We start from the raw sequence: 14917 nt of genomic DNA, 5'->3' as shown, positions 1-14917 counted from the left end.
AAAAAATAAGTAAGATTTTAAGTCAGGCAGTGGTGGTGCACACCTTTGATCCCAGCACTCAGGAAGCAGAGGGAGGTGGATCTTTTTGAGTTCAAGGCCAGCTGGTCTACTGAGCAGGTTCCAGGACAGCCAGGCTACACAGAGAAATCCTGTCTCAAAATAAATAGATTTTAAAAAAATTCTTTTAGAAACAAGCAAGCCTTACATGCATAAATTAAAACTGGACCCCTGCATGACCTGCTATCCCACATCACCCTCCTCCACCTGTCCACACAGACCCTGAAATGTTGCCAGTGAAGACTGGAGTGTCAGAACCAGGCTACGCTTCACTTATGCGCTAAGCTGGCCCACTGTAAGGGCTTGTCCTCAGCCCACAGTGGCACCTGGGAACAATGCATGCCTATAGGAAGGAATCAGGGAGGCAACCAGTTTTTGGGAAATCAAGAGTTTAGAACATGTGACAGCAGGATTGGACTAAGTAAAGCTCAGATACTGGTAAGCCTGTCAAACCAGCTTCTGTGAGACTCACTATATCCATGGGCTCTGGGTTTAACCGATACCCCACCTCAATGAAGGTGGAGAACTATCACACCAAGGGTATGCACATGCATACGTACCTCTCTCACACAACAGAAAAGGCCCTGCAGGGCAGCCTGGGCTGGCACAGACTAGTTGTCTAACATACCATAGGCCCTAACTTCAATACTCCCACCCCCACCACACACCCCAAAATGTGACGGACTTGAGCCTGATGGAAACAAAAACACACATGAAACAATTTTTACAATTTTGTGTATGGGTGTTTTGCCTGCACATATGTATGTATGCCATGTGCATACTTGGCGCCTGCACCAGAGGCCCGAAGAGGGTGTTGAGAATTGAACAAGCAGCCAGTATTCTTAACCATTGTTAACTTTTTTTTTTTCTTTTTAAAGTTAAAAAAGGAAGCTGGGTGGTGGTGGTGCACGCCTTTAATGGGAGGCAGAGGCAGGCGGAGTGAGTTTGAAGCCAGCCTGGTCTACCAGAGTTAGTTCTAGGACAGGCTCCAAAGCTACAGAGAAGCCCTGTCTCAAAAAACCAAAAAAAGAAAAAGAAAGAAGGAATCATTGACCGGGTGTGGTAGAGCATGCCTTTAATTAGAGAAATCTGGAGGGAGGAATCTTAATAATGTCTGCAGCCACCAACAATTATTACTCCCAGAGGACAACCCACTTTGGGGAAATGGGCACCTTGACCCCCGAGCCTGGTTCCCATCTCCCCCAGATGACCAGTTTCTGAGTCCTATCACTTGAATGGACAATGGCTTAGAGGCCAATGTGCTGCAAATGAGGGAAGCCACAAAAGGGGGCTATAACACCATCAACACTTTAACAATGGAAGACACTTTATTTAGTTTTTTTTTTTTAAATCTCTGAACATTTCAACTCTGTAGAAATCAAACTCAAAATAATGTGCATTTTAAATTAGCATATACTCAACTCTCCGGATCACAGCAATCTCCTATGGTGAGACACACCTAGGAGGGTGAGGCCATGCCAGTCTGTACACAATATTTCCTGGGAGAAAGTACACTGGACTAACCTGGGCGACCTGGCCTCCATCTTAGAGTCCCTGCAATGCTGGAGCAAACTGGAATGGAAAACTAGAGCTCTCAGGAGTGGGCCAGGCATCGCCAGTTCCAAAGCATGGAGGGAACTTCAAAGACCGCTGCCTAGGCAGGCTAGTCTCAGTAATAAAACTGCTCAAATTTAGCTGTATATACACCTATCTACATGTAATCTATCAGCTAGAGATTAAAAAAAAAAAGAGCCATATAAGATTTGAAAACCTTAAAATCACTCCAGTAAATTGGAAGAACACCAGCAAATTCACAGTGGCTCAGGGTTTGGCCAGAGTCAAGCCTGCTCTAGAGCTGAATACCTTTCTTTGGGAAAACCCCACTAGCATATATGTCCCAAACAGCAGACATCACAGCTGCCTATGGCTAAAGTGTGTTACCAGTTCACAAGAAAGTGACAGTTTCAAATTCCTGCCCTACTCCTGTCTCTGCTCCCCAAAAAAGGAAAATCGAGAGGTGGGTAATTTATACAAGGAGTCGTGGACACTCAGCTGCGTACTGGAGAAGCATTTATCCGATGGGCACATACCACCTCTGCCCACCCTAGTGCAAAAAGACTGAGAGCTACTGCTGAGAGCCCTGCAAACCAGTGAGGAAGGCTTAGATGGGGATGGAGGGAACCCCACCTGAATTACCTTCTGAAATGAACTTGAGGTTTGGGGTGCAAGATCATGCTCAGCAGGCACCAAGACCAGAGCTGTAGATGTGAGGGCTGAGGTCTCCACCTTGTCACTGGGGTCATTGCAGCCCTCGGCACCGTGCTAACCCCATGTGCACACTGGAGGTAGGTGTATAATATTAACTGTAGGGAAGGGCAGCCGCCCTCTACCCATACAAGAAGGACCATGGGCTTTGTCAGTCCCCTACCCCGAGGCTCTTGGTTCCACCCTAGAAGTGGAGACCACCCCCCTTGGAAGACTAAAGGACCCAGGGCACCTTTATAAATACCATTATCATTAATTTCTTTCACCATGTTGAAATACACAGCAAGTTGAATACTCACTTAAAAATAACCTCAAACTCTGTATATACAGTACAGTGGGGGGGGCAGCAAACAGGAAGGGACATCAGTCCTGCTGTGGAGTCCACTTTCCAATTGCTGAGCAGTGCTCGCCAACACTGTGGGCTGATTGAGTGGAGCTGGCAAGATGGCATTCAGCTAATACTGGACTTGCTCCCCTTTGATACCAGTTGGGGGGAGGTAGGGGACGGGGACATCTGCCTAGGGATCCTTGTATCAGGAGAGCAGGAAAAGAGGCGAGCCATCGGAGAGGCCCGGTATGGCAGGAGGGCTCATTTCACAAGCCAGCAGGCCTCTAGCTCGCCACTCCTGGTGGGCATTTGAAGGTGACCCAAAGGATCCTTCCCAGTCCATGCTGGCTTTGCAGTGGGAGGGGTAGATGTGGCAAGAGTCCCAGAGACAAAGACCTTCTTTCAAAGGAACCAGAACCGAAACCCAAACCCAAACCAGCTGAGCAGGGAGTGGAGAGGTCAGCGGAATGACTGAATGGAAGTGCCACCCTGTCCCTCAGACTGAGAGTGTGGAGGAGCAGTGACCCTGGCTGCTTCCGTGGTCAAGCTCAGGTTCCAGCTTCTGATGCTGCTCTGCTACCTCTGGACGGGACCAAGCCAGGTCAGCGGGTGTAGCCCTTGTAGCGGAAGATGGGGGTGGGGCCTATCTGTACACGAGATGGGAGAACTGAGTGGATTTGTAGTTGAGCTGGTTGTTGGGCATGAACTTGTGCAGCTCACTCTTTCTGCAGCAGGGATCGTAGTGGTAGGCGCCAAGGCAGGCGTCGCAGGAGACTTTTGAACACTGGGTGCAGGTATTGGTGGCACCCACACGGTTACAAAAGCCACAGCGGGAGGTGGCTGTGGTGGAGGGCTTGGGCTTTGAGTGAACAGGTGGTAGCCGGTCAAGGCCCTGAGTCTGACCCACATACTTCTCCCGCATAGGTGCCCCATGGACCAGGCTGTCGTGAGCAGATGCCTTGCTGGGAAAGGCGCTGGGCTTGGAGGCCAGTAGACTGTCACAGCGCTGGCAGAGGGAGGAGCTGCAGGACAGGCCGCAGTTTTGGCACTTGGATAGGGCAGACTCTTTGGTGGGGGGTGAACGCTTGTGGTAGATGGGGTGGGCATCGTTTTTGACCAGCCATACATCCGGCCGCAGAGCATCCTGCCTCCGATAGGCGGCCCTGGGTTCTGAGTCTGTATACAGGTCCACGTCATCCTGAGTGGAAAAGTACGTACTGCGCAGCAGGCCAACACCATTGATGGGGGAGATGGATGGAAGGTCATCAGGGCTACCATGGGGGGAGCTGGACATGGTCAGCAAGGAGGGGGATGGGCGGATGATCTCATCCTTCAGGTCATCCCCCACATCCATGGCCAGGGGTTCCTTTCGCAGACTCAGTGAGGCCTTTGAGGGGAGCTTCCTGCTCTCCCAGTAGCTGTCGTAGGCATCCACCGACCTAGAGGGTTTGGTTACTCGAGGCTTGTAGTAGTCCTTGGCTGCCCGCTCGCTGGCTGACTTCTGAAGTGCCACACGAGCCATGGACGTAGTCAGGTGTTCCCTGGTCTCGGCCCGTCGCCGCATAGCATCTGAGCACCCGTGTGCATCCTCTGTGCTGCTCTTGCGTTCAGTCACCACATCCAGCTCTGAGTAGCCCTTGTCCTTCACCTGCGAGTGGATCCCCAGCATCTGCTCACACTCGACCTTGGCCAAGAAGAGCTCAAAGGAGACCATCTTCACCTGGAGGGACTCCACAAGCTCCCTGAGTTTGTATGCAGTTCCCAACTCAGGCTCGTAGCCCATGAACTTCAGAATGGCTCGGATGTCCTCCTCCAGCAAAGTGGACTTGACATAGTAAACAAAAGGGCCTGTGTAGGTCTAGGGAGAAAGTGGGCAAAAAAAAACAAAAACAAAAACAAAAAAGAGGCATGCTACAGAGAGGCCTGTTCAAACCAAGTGCAGAGCAGGACCAGCAGGGAGAGAGACAGGAAGATTCTGCCTGCCGATCACAGAGGCAAGAGCATGCTAAATGTTCACCACCAAGCAAGGGAACACATGGCCCCTATGAGCCCAAAAAGGTCATCAGCTCTCTGTGCAGGCATGAAGGCTCTGCTCCACGAGGAAGCACAGGGGATGGGACTATAGGGAGTGGGATACTAAACCCAAAGAATGTCCCTTTCAGGCCTTTGCCAAAGTTTGAAGAACACACAGAGCCTGGGGATATGGCTTGGGATACAGCATGCACTACAGGTTTAACCCCCACTACAATAGACACATGAACATGCTACAGTTCCAGCCTGGCCTAGGGAAGTCTCTGCTCACCCTCTATTCCCCTGCTATGGAATCTTCTCTCAACCCCCCACCTTCCCCAACTGGAGCTTTGGTCCACACCAGCTCCCAGCTGCTTGGAGCCCATGGGATGAGAACAGGGTATGTGCACTCAGGAGGGAACAGCAGGCAGAGGCGGCCACCCCACCTCACCTTGATGCTGCGGAATTCCTTCTTCCAGGGGAACAGGAAGAGGTTGATGGCCACCGTCTCTAGCATGCTGAAGGCGCAGTGCAGAGCACTCAGGCTGGAGCTGCTCAGTGAGCGGAGGGAGCTCTCTACCACTTCATAAAACCGGATCAGCCGAAATCGGTGCAAGGGGTCCACCTTGTGCAGGCTGAGCAGGGTGGCAGCTGCCACTCGCAGGTACTCATCGCTGCCAGACTGCTGCTTGCTGGGGGTGGTGTCCACTTTGCTCTCATGGAACTGCACGTACTTCCGAAATAAATCATCCTTGTACTTCGTATCCATTGAACTGGGCTTCCCCAATCAAACCCAAGGGCTACCTCATCTCCCCCATGGCCCTGGAACTGGAGGCTGATACATCACATGAAGAATTGGCATGGTGCCCATGGACCAGCGCATGCTCTGAAAAGGGAGGAACAAGAAGCCATTATCCATCTGACTGGTCCCTACCCCAGCTTCAGAATGCTGAGGACAGCAAAGCCCAGAGCTGGCCTAGGCTATGCTGGCTCTTTAGCCCAGATGGTCACCATATGCTCTTCCACCTGATACAGATATGGAACACATACGTGGTGCAAGGAAGAGAAAACACACCAGGTCCTGCAGTCAAGCAGCTCACAGGAGTGACTAATGCCTTGGAGGCAGGGTCAGGGAGCGGGTGCATGTTTTGGCCTTGGTGTCTCAGAGGAGGAGTTTGGGAAAACCCCGAGGCAGAGTTAAACCTGAAACCCTGCCAGGCCAGGGTGTGACACTGGAGGTGGCAGGAGGGAGGTGCTGAGCTGGCTCTGCAGAGCATGTCCCAGGCACTTAACTCCCTTACTCCTAAGCAAGTGGAGCACAGGGAGCTACTGTGGGTCCTGAAGACAAGCAGCTATTGAGAAAACTACCCAGGGTCACAATGCTCCCAAGGCAAAGCTAAGGTCAGAGACCAGGCAGGCTCCAGAGTCCAGGCCTAGCCCACCACACCCAGCTTTCCTGGAGCAGGAAGTAGCTTGGCACCAACAGAAAGGAGGCTGCTAAAGACCAGGCAGCAAGAGGAGATGGGGGAAGGTTGGAGAAGGCTGACTACTCACGGGCACACCAACCCCTGTCCTGGTGGTGGGGGCTGGGACTGTAGTGATCTATGTGGAGAGACCCTGGGTCCCACTCCCAGCAGCACACACAGCAGGGTTTCTGTGAATGGACACTGAGGAGTTTAGCTCAAGGGTCTGAAGAGGGACCTCAGAGACCAGACAGACTGCTGGGGCCAGAATGCCCATTAGCCTCGGCAGCTCACAAGCAACCTCGGGTAAACAGAGCAGCATCCACACTGCCACACATGGCTCAAAAGAGTACACCAGGACCAATGAGGCAGCAATGCAGGGGCTCCCAAGCCAGAGTTTAGAGCCCTGGTCCATGTCACTGGACAATCCCTCAACCCCTGGGCTCCTTTTTCATGAACTCTGATCAGCACACATAGCTCTGTAAACGCAGCCAACGAAGGACTTATACTTGTTTAGTGAGATGGTGACAGGACCTTCTTCACCCTGGTGAGGTGCCCACTCACAAGACACCAGGCTCTCTCAAGAAGGCTCCAGCACAGTGGATGTGAACCACACCTGACACTTTCCTGGCCAGAACCCCAGAGTATGGGTGGTGACCACCTTACTCTAAGCAAGCCTCCTCACCTGCCCAGGTGGGGCAAGAGTTCATCCGCATCACTGAGATTGTGGGAGGAAAAAAGGGCAGGCGGGGGGGGGGGGTAGGTAGGTAGGCAGACTGGCCTCTGGGGTCCTCTAGCAGATCAGATCTGTGCTCTGACAACAATCACAGGGTCCACAGAACCACCCTGGCCTCAGTAAGCCACAGCTCAGGAGTTCTGATTTGGAGAGATGTCTGGCAGCATTAACAGTAGGGTAAGAGGCGGAACACACAGCAAAACTGGAGGCACACAATGGATGTGGAGGCACACTCTGGAGGTAAGGTATGATAGCCTTGGTTACAGAGTGAGGTTGGAACAAACTAACAACAGACACTTAAGGACCTGAAAGACCCCCTTCTTCTACCCACTGTCCTTGAGGGCACCCAGCACTTTAGAAACAAATGTACTGAGTACCCAAAAGGCAAACACAGGGCTCCAGAGGTGAATGCTAACTCCACACCAAGGCCAGAGGCCCTCTGTGGTCCTACTCACCCTCGCAGCAACAGCCATACAGTCCCTTGCTCAGCTGTCAGGATGGCTCTACAGCAGGGCGTTTGCACATGCATGGGTTTTCTGTTCTTTCTGACTCTTGGGTGACTGGCTCACTGCATCAAGCAGGCCTCAGCTCCAACACAGAGCTGCTGCTGCTGCGTCACACCGAGTAAATCCCACCTCAATGCCATGTAACCCTATGAGAGCCACAATGTGAAATTACCAGCCTTATTCTTTTACTAGCTTCCTCTCAGTTCCTCCCTCATAACCAGTAACTCCCACCAAGTCAGAGGTCACCACAGTACTTAGGGCTGATGCAGTTCAAAGTATGCACCTAATACATGGAGCAATGCATGATGTAAGGAATTCATGCACACACACAGTGACCTTCACCTCTCAGCAGGGTCATGAGAGCAGCTGGAAGATAAATTGCAAATATGGCATGCCATGCAGCCTGAAGCTCAGGGTGAGCCTGTGCCCCGGACAACCATGAAGTCCAACTCACACCAATGTTTTACAAAACACCTACCTTCTGCCTGGCCTGGTTATGGGTGGGGGACAATTATAGACGCCATCGGTGAGGAAGACAGTGTGGACCAGTTCTACCTAGAACAGCTCAGCAGCCACCCGAGCATGCACATCCTCTCAATATTAACTCACTGCCAACCAAGGAGAACATTTGCAGCTGCTCTAGATAATAAATATGGGGTTTAGCTATGAGAAGCTCCCTCCTGCTTAGGAAGCTGAACTGGTTTTTGTTAAGTTTGAAAACCAAAAAGAATATCAAGTGGATGGGGTGACTCAGTGGTGGAGCACCTGCCTACATGCATGAGACCCTGAATCCTATCATAAGCACTAGACAGGGTCTCATGCAGCTTACATGTCTCAAGTAAAGCAAGCTTACCTCAAATTTGCTACACTGCTGAGATGACCTTGAACTTCTGATCCTCCTGCCTCAGCCTTCCAGATCCTGAGATAAAATATTAATGAGAGGGCTGAAGGCTGGAGCCATGGTTCAGCAGTTAAGCGCTCTGGCAGCTCTTGCAAAGGACCCAGCTTTGATTCCCAGCACCCACATGGCAACACTGCCTGTAACTTCAGCCCCAGGGGATCTGATGGCCTCTTCTGACCTTTGAGAGCCCTGCATGCACACGATGTACAGGCCTATATACAGGCAAATCACCCATACACATAAGACAGGCATGGGCCACACACACCTTTAATCCCAGCACTCAGGAAGCAGGCAGGTGGATCTCTGTGAGTTCCAGGTCAGCCAGGGCTCCATAGAAAGTCTTTTTGAGGAGGAGGGCAGCAGTGTGGTGGCTACCATGCATCTCCCCAAACATTGCTATTTTCTTCTCTCCAATGAAGTCAGCCTTGAGGGGCTGGAGAGATGGCTTAGCTGTTAAGAGCATTGCCTGCTCTTCCAAAGGTCCTGAGTTCAATTCCCAGCAACCACATGATGGCTCACAACCATCTGTAATGAGGTCTGGTGCCCTCTTCTGGCCTGCAGTCCTACACGCAGACAGAATTGAACTCCAAACAGGTGATATTTTCAAAGTGAGCCACCCTCCAGCCCTGATCAGTTCAGATGTGCTGTTTGGCAATGGCTCCTCACGCCACACTCTTGTTTTTTTGCTGGCAAACAACAAACAAGAAAAGGAGACCCACAACTTCAGTGGGTGCTCACAGTCCTAAAATAAGGGTGAAAAACACATGTAGGAAGAATCCTGAAGCTGAGCGTAGCAGTAGCACACACCTAGAAACCCAGCCCTAGAGAGGCTGAGGCAGGAGGATTACTACGCACATAAGCACAGTATGAACTACTCTCAAGAAAATCTCAAATAGGCCTAGTAGGGGAGGGGAAAGGCAAAGAAAACGAATGCCTGCAATCCCAGCACTCAGGAGTTTGAACAGGAAGATCTCTTTAGAGTCCAAAGCCAGCCTAGGGTACAGAGTAAGACCCTGCACAAAAAAGGACAGAGGAACAGGGAGATGGCTCAGCAGTGCTTTCCATGCAAGCGAGAGGGACTGAGTTCAGTACTCAGCAGGGCACTGTGCACACTGTAGCACCAGCACTGGGGAGTAAAGACAGGAGTCTGAGAGCTTGATGAACAGCCAGCCTAGCAAGAATGGGAGCGGTGGTTGCGCACGCCTTTAATCCCAGCACTCGGGAGGCAAAGGCAGGCAGATCTCTTTTAGTTCAAGGCCGGCCTAGTCTGCAGGAGCTAGTTCCAGGACAAGCTCCAAAACTACAGAGAAACCCTGTCTCAAAAACCTAATAAAGAACAGGAGCTGCACACTCAGTGAGAGACCCTCTCTCTTAAATTAAAAGCTGGGCATGGTGGCACATACCTTTGATCCCAATGCCAGGAGGAAGAGGCAGGTGGATCTCTGAGTTTGCCAGCCTGGTCTACAGAGAGAGTTCCAGGGCAATACCCTATCTCAAAAAAAAAAAAAAAAAAAAAAAAAAGGTGGCAGCAGCAGCTAGAAAGAGGGCTCAGTGGTTAAAAACACCTGTTCTTGCAGGCACCTGTGTTTGATTCCCGGCACCCATATGACAGCTAACGACTGTCTATAACTCCAGTTCCAGGGGATCTGACACTTCTGACCTCAGTGGGCATCTGGCATGCCCAGAATGTGGACTGACATACATTCAAACAAAATACCCACACACATTAAAACAAACAAACTTTTTTTAGTGGGGGAAGGGGCTGGAGAGATGGCTCAGTGGTTAAGAGCCCTGGCTAAGGACCTACATGGGGGCTTACCACAGTCTATAACACCAACCCCAGGGGATCTGACATCCCCTTTGGGCCTCTAAGGCACACACATGGTCCCTAGATATGCATGAAGGCAAAACACCCAACCATATAAATAAAAATAAGTAGAAAAAAAATTCTTTTTTTTTTATTGGTACCTGGAGGAACAGCCGTAAATGCTGGGGAAAAAATTCTTAAAATGCAGAGATAAGAGAAAGTCATGCAACCTCTGGCTTCCTCTATAGATATATGCACAGGTGTGAAGACCGGATGGCCATACACGGCAGGGTAAGAGAATGGAACAGTGACTAGGGGACCTACTAAGTCCCAAGTGACAGACAGGCTCCCCACTTTATTCACATCTCCCATTTCATCCTGACATCAGCTGAGGAAACCGAGATGCCCTCAACATCTCCAGCAGGGCCAAAAGGGCCAACAGGTCCCGAGGACTGGCTCACTTCCATTCAGCTCACTCATTTCTGGCTGTAATTGGTACCAGGATATGCAGGTCCCTGTGCCAGCTGTTCAAAAATCAGAAAGATCACAGGACAGCCCCAACATTCAAGATGAAACTGACCACAGAGAGGCAACTCACTTGTCCTAAGTCAGAGAGCCAAGAAGACATGAATATGAGACCTGAATTTGAATCTAACTCTAGGCAAAAGCCATCTTGTTGCATCTTCTAGAGTGGGCTCCCTGAAGGGCTCAGTCAAAATGCCCTGCAGCCAGGAATCCAAATCTGACAGTAGCAAAACTGCCATCTTCCCACACCGAATGGGCTGGGAGAGCCACCAGCCTCTTTATGATGTAAGCTCAAGGGCCCAGGAGAGAGGTTGGCCAGAGACCAGCCAGCAGTGAGGCAGTTACATCATCCCTGCTGAATACATTCCCTAAGAATACAGGCTGTCTTGTGGCTGGCCCTAACTGGTGTGTTTTCTGAGCACAGAGCCAGCAATTTATTCCCAACACTCTGGAAAGCACAACAAAAAAACACGTTCTCTGCAAAACACAGCCTGGTTATGGGAGAGCAAGACAGCCCAGCGACAGAAGCTGTTAATTTCTCCAAGCAACCCAAAGACTGGAATGCCAAGCCATACTAAGCTGGTAGGGGGAAAATACAGCTCTGAGAATATCCAGAACACAGAAGCAGAAGGATGGATGCCTAGTGTCATCGGCTCTGGGTGGCACCTCCTGCGCCCACAATCTGGGCCCCTTTGTAGAGCAGTGCACAGAGAGGGAGGGGCCTTAACCAACAATTATTCTTTAAACATCCAACGGGGAAGGCCAAACGCGTTTAAAGTTCGCCGGAATGAAACCCAAATAATCTGGGAAGTAGAACATCGGTTCGGCTTTACCTCTGCTGGCCCTTTTGAGCAGAATGTGTCCCATGGCAGCACTGAAAGGCACTCCCTCCCTACACTGGCAGATGCCATTTGGGTCCCAGTTCTCCAATCTACATGTTTACACACCCCTGGTTCAGCTTCAGTCTCCAAATAAGATCAGAGTGATACGGCTCCACCTCTCTTCTCTCTACCCAACCTCTATGCACTCATTCTAAGCCAGAGGTTCCCAGACCCATCGGCGGCATCTCCTGCTGACTGTAGAACACTACAGGAACTCCCCATCCCTTCTAGCCTCCAGAAATACTGTCACCCGGCCTTCCAAAGCTCTGAAAACAACTTGGGCTGTACTGGAACATGGCTTCTCTCCCCACGGCTGCTTCTCCTGGGGGTTCTGAAGGGAGCTACGTCCCTTCTCTGTAGAGGACGCAAACCTGCGGCGGCTTCTCCCTACTGGGTGAGTCGCCTGCTTCTGACCGCCATAGCGGCGCGGAAAACGCCCCAAGCTCAGAGGCAGGCGCGTACGGTCTTTTGTCGGTGGTGCTGGGAACTGGAGGCAGAAACCAGAGGACCGCACACGCTGGGCAAGCTCTCGCTAACGCCCTTCCCTCTGCCAATGAAGTACCGGGACCTGTCACTGGACACTTGCTGTACCCCGGCACCGTGCAACGCCTGCGTCCTCTCATTCCACGCCCACCGCAGCCCCGGAAGGCCGCCGCGTCCCTCCTCACAGACCCGGAGACTGAGACTCCCGAGGCGGAGCGACTCAGGCAAGGTCACTACTCCGTGAGCCCAAAGCCAGGTCCGCCTCCCCTCCCAGCTGCGGGCCGCGCGCGGTGCCTACCCCCGGGGCTGCTGGGGGCGCGTTCCGGGAACCAGTGCTGGAGACGGCCGCAAATAGCAGCTGCGGCCGCGGGGCCGGAGCCGAGGGCCTGGTCAGCGACAACGCCCACAGGGACCTGTCCTCCCGCCTGCCCCGCACTCACCCGCCAGGGAAGCGAACGCCGCCGGAGCACGGCCCCCGTACGGCCCCGCCGCTCCCGCCGGCTCCGGGGACCGAGACCAGGACCCGAGCCAGCGGCGGCCCGGAAGCACTCAGCCCGGAAGTGACGCCACGGGGCGGGCTCTGCGAGAGGCTGGGTCGCGACTGCGCGCTGAGCCTAGGAAGGATCGGCGGGAACCTGTGGCCCGCAGATGAACGCGAGGAACGGAGAGCGGAGAATAGGCGGCGGGAGACGGGGTGGGGAGCACTTCTCCGCGGAACCCGACTTCGCCCCTTCGGGACTGTCGAGGAGGCACAAGCGGAATCCGGAAGCAAATGAGCTGGAAGTGACGCGCAGCGCTTCGCCCGCAGACGCTGGTTAACCGGGTTGTCATGGAAACGGGTACCAGAGCGGGGAGATTGGTTTTTCCACCTGGCCGGCTTTCCCCTGGTCAGGACTGTGCTTGAGAGCCCGGACTGACGTCGAGACCCACGATCGCGTTTCAAAAACAAAACCGCCTGGGAAAGAGAAAGCGTAGGCGGAGGTCACGTGAGACTGGAGAGAGGACCTTGGGTGTTCAGTACTGGCGACCGACGATAAGGATACAGATCGGGGGAATAGGGGGCTCAGGAGAAGGCTCCGCGTTTAGGAACACTTGTTACTTTCAGAGGACCCAGGTTCGATTCCCGGAACCCACGTGGAGGCTCACAACCATCGATAACAGTTCTAGGGGATCTGATGCCCTCTCTGACCTCCACGGGTACCAGTCACGCACGTGGCGCACATACATAGATGCAGGCAACACATAACGTAAAATAAAAATAAGTCTCTACATAGCGAAACTATGTCTCAAGAGATAATAATCTATTATTCCCATTAATTCATAGATTGAACCTCACTAATCCCAACTATTCCGAAGGCTGAGTCAGAAGGAGTGTGAGTTTAAGGCTAACGTGAATAGTTTAGCGAGCTCCTGTCTAAAATAATAATAATAATAAAAGGCCAGGGCTATAGCGCAGGCCTAGAACCCTTGCCTAGCCTGTGTGTACTCCCTGGGTTCAGTTCTCAATGAAAAAAGATTGTGGGGAAGACTCCCAGTGTTGACTTAACTGATTACTGGTAGAAGCATGGCCTTGAACAAGCCACTTAACCTCTCTGAGCCTCATCATAATATCTTTTAAAAGCAATAATAATAACAATAGCAGCTGCCTAGTGAGCTGTAGTCAGAATGAATTACTACATAGAGCACAAACTAAGGACCTAAAGGAGTTGTTTGAGACAGGTAACCCTGGCTAGTCTAGAGCTTACGATGTATTCTGGCCTGGAACTCACTTGTAACCTGTGGAAAGCTTTCCTAAGGACACTGGCTACCTTGTGGAGCTCAGCCTGCCTCTGTCTCCTGATTGAAGCTGGTTTCTTCCCTCTGTTATGCAACCATGAAAACCAGAGGGGCAAAAGCAATCAACTCACCCATTTCCCTTTGAGACCTGCTGTCTACACTGGCTTATGTCCTAACAGCTTGCCACCTGACTTTTCATAGGTTTCTTTAACTCCTATTTGTCACATTGACCGGGAGCTCCCTGAGAGATAACTTCTGGGGGCTGTGCTGGAGAAACTGTTCAGCCTTTAAGGGATGCTGCTCAAGGACCTGGGTTCAGTTCCCCAGAACCACATGCCAGTCACAGGAAATTAGACGCCTTCTTCTGGCCTCCAAGAGGGCATTGCACACATGTGGTGCACATTCATACATTCAGGCAAAAAGAAAAAATGATCATACACATGAAATATTTTTTTTTAAGCCGGGCAGTGGTGGCGCATACCTTTAATCCCAGCACTCGGGAGGCAGAGGCAGGCGGATCTCTGTGAGTTCAAGACCACCCTGGTCTACAAGAGCTAGTTCCAGGACAGGCTCTAAAGCCACAGAGAAACCCTGTCTCAATATATATATATATATGGCTGGAGGGATGGCTCAGTGGTTAAGAGCATTGCCTGCTCTTCCCAAGGTCCTGAATTCAATTCCCAGCAACCACATGGTGGCTCACAACCATCTGTAATGAGGTCTGGTGCCCTCTTATGGCCTGCAGGCATACATGCAGACAGAATATTGTATACATAATAAATAAATAAAAAGAGTCACCCTTGGTATTTAAAATATATATATACATATATGTGTATATATATTTACTATATATGTATATATATATATATTTACTACAAGAGAGATGATTTGCTGCAGAATCCCTAGAGTTTGCCAAGTGCCAGATACATTTATTAGGCATAGAGCATCATTTTTGATTGGCTGGAATTTTTTTTTTCTCAAGACAGTCTTGATGTGTAACCTTGACTGTCCTTGAACGCACTATGTAGACCAGGCTGGCCTCTAACTCACAGATCCACCTGCCTCTGCTTCTTGAGTGCTGAGATTAAAGGTGTGTGCCCCTATACCTTGTTTTTTCACCCTTCTGGCCTCTCCACACCCTGCTGCCTGGTAATGGATAATGAATGCCCTTCCCTGTCT

At 51.4% G+C, this 14917-nt stretch overlaps 1 protein-coding gene across 4 annotated transcripts; it reads right to left on the bottom strand.

Annotated features, from left to right (window-relative positions):
* Positions 1–1361: 1361 nt before the first annotated feature.
* Spata2 (spermatogenesis associated 2) lies at positions 1362–12522 on the bottom strand. Of its 4 annotated transcripts, XM_048441138.3 has the most exons (5): positions 12403–12522; positions 8219–8284; positions 7315–7511; positions 5112–5546; positions 1362–4508 (listed from the first exon to the last, which is right to left on the bottom strand). In XM_048441138.3, exons 4-5 carry the CDS (start codon positions 5427–5429, stop codon positions 3294–3296), a joined length of 1533 nt encoding a protein of 510 aa, XP_048297095.3. In that variant the 5' UTR covers positions 5430–5546; positions 7315–7511; positions 8219–8284; positions 12403–12522; the 3' UTR covers positions 1362–3293. The 4 variants fall into 4 exon arrangements, with proteins under 4 accessions (XP_048297095.3, XP_048297096.3, XP_048297094.3 ...); XM_048441139.3 differs by lacking the exon at positions 7315–7511; XM_048441137.3 differs by lacking the exons at positions 7315–7511; positions 8219–8284 and having other exon boundaries at positions 12403–12519.
* Positions 12523–14917: the final 2395 nt, after the last annotated feature.

Source organism: Myodes glareolus, chromosome 10 (genome assembly GCF_982192425.1).
Source record: "Myodes glareolus chromosome 10, mMyoGla1.1, whole genome shotgun sequence".
Taxonomy (NCBI): Eukaryota; Metazoa; Chordata; class Mammalia; order Rodentia; family Cricetidae; genus Myodes; species Myodes glareolus.
Note: the sequence above shows the minus strand (reverse complement) of the source record. Positions and strands in the feature narration are given on the sequence as shown.

What these genes read in the sequence shown, in the direction of transcription:
- Spata2 (XM_048441138.3), bottom strand. Translation starts at nt 5,429, where the DNA reads ATGGATACGAAGTACAAGGATGATTTATTTCGGAAGTACGTGCAGTTC. An exon ending in AGGAATTCCGCAGCATCAAG is followed by an intron (nt 4,509 to 5,111) that starts GTGAGGTGGGGT and finishes CTTTCTCCCTAG; the next exon opens with ACCTACACAGGCCCTTTTGT.